Below are 1,833 nucleotides of genomic sequence, written 5' to 3'. Positions count from 1 at the left end.
TCTTAAATCATAGAAATTCTAGAAAATCAAGAAAAATATAGATATCCTTTTAAAAAATAATAATTAAATATTTTAAAATACCAAAAAATTATTTTAACTAATATAAAAAATTTATAGTCCTTACATTCTATCCCCCTTAAAACAAATTCCGTCCTCGGAATTAAACCCAAGGACAGAGACATAGAACGAGAGTGGGTACTCGCAACTCGATGAGACAAGAAACAATGGGAAGTTCTAGAGTCAAAGGGTGATAAAACAAGGACGGAATAAACAAGAACATTATCTAGTATAGAAGGAACATACATATAAGCTACCACTCATAAACAAATCCTATCATAATATCATAAGGTAATACGAAATAAGGAAGTTCATATGCAAATAAAACTAACAATGAACTATTCTTACCGGTGATAACTTGGTCGTTCGCCTCAGCTTCCACGATCGTCATCATGAATGTATGACGTGATGGTTGTTGCTTCTGCGCTTCCTGATAAACCTACTGCTGTTGAGGAAGAGGCCCTGCTCGAGGATAGGGTCCGTGCTAAACTGGAGCTGCTGGGACTAATAGAGGGGGAGCTGTAAGAGCTGCTCGGACTGGAGGAGGTGGCAAACGAACACTGGCTTCAGAGGAGCGAACATGATATGGTCGGAGACCACATTGAACGCACAGAAAAAGGCGCTTGCGGCATTCCTACTGGGTATGCCCGTTATACCCACAATAAGAACACCTCACCGAAGACTGGCCATGAGCCTGCACTTCAGAGTGCTGATAGGGATGCACAGGAGGAAGTGGATGGCGCTGAGAAAACGGCTGTCGCTGCGGATTCTGCTGCTGCCTCGAAGGTGGATGGATGCTCGTCATCTCAGGCTGGGGCTACTTGTGTCCTGCTCTGGATCACATGTGGGTCTTCAGGCTCCTTTTGAACGCTCTCGATATCGCATGCTGCATCCAACACGACGTCGTGGGTTGCAAGTGCTCTACCAGCTAGAGCCAATCTAATATACTTGTCCAGACCCTTCTGGAACTGATGCCTCCTGATAGTGGGGTCTGTAACAAGATGAGGATCATATCGACTCAAGGAAGAAAACTCGGCCTCATACTCATCAACGGATCGACCTCCTTGCTTGAGTTCAACAAACTTACACAAAAGCTCGTCCCAAGCCGACTGAGGGAAGTACTTCCTGTTGAAGCGGTCTGTGAAGGTATCCCACGAAATCAGTCTCTCCAAATAAGCCTTCTCTGCAGTCCACCAAATTCGAGCTGTGTTGGTGAGCTGAATATCCATAAGGTCCACCCATTCAGCATGGGCAATGCGGGTCACCGTGAGAATAGTCTCAGTGACCTTCAAGAACTCCTCCGCAGCTAGGGATCCCTCAGCACCAAAGAAGAAAGGCGGTCGCATATACCGAAACTTTTTAACACCAGGCTCTGAGCGAGGGGGATGCTGGTGCGGAGGCACCTGCTACAAATGCCCAGCTAAGAACTGCTAGTTTGCCACCAATCCATGAATCATCTCCAAAAGCTGGTGTGGTTCCACTTTAGGCTGCGGGGCACTGCTACTGGGCTGGCTACCATTACCACGCATAATCGCCATGGTTCTAAAGGAAAACGAGGATCAAGAGGATAGCTAAGGTTAAAATCAAAATAATATATTAGGAAAATAGGAATTAAAACATAGTTATTAAGATAATAGTATAAGAACTTAATTGTAGTCGTACAGATGAAATATGATATGTATCTAAATTGTCTACTATATCCTTACTAGTGTGGACTCGGGACCGGGACCTGCATGGGCCACCAAAAAAATCTGTCACGCCCCGCTTGCCAAAATA

The 1,833-nt window shown here is 44.7% G+C and overlaps 1 protein-coding gene across 1 annotated transcript; it reads right to left on the bottom strand.

Annotated features, from left to right (window-relative positions):
- Positions 864-1,403, bottom strand: LOC109841826. Its single transcript, XM_020410764.1, has one exon. It carries the CDS (start codon positions 1,401-1,403, stop codon positions 864-866), a length of 540 nt encoding a protein of 179 aa, XP_020266353.1.

Source organism: Asparagus officinalis, chromosome 5, assembly GCF_001876935.1.
Source record: "Asparagus officinalis chromosome 5, Aspof.V1, whole genome shotgun sequence".
Taxonomy (NCBI): domain Eukaryota; kingdom Viridiplantae; phylum Streptophyta; class Magnoliopsida; order Asparagales; family Asparagaceae; genus Asparagus; species Asparagus officinalis.
Note: the sequence above shows the minus strand (reverse complement) of the source record. Positions and strands in the feature narration are given on the sequence as shown.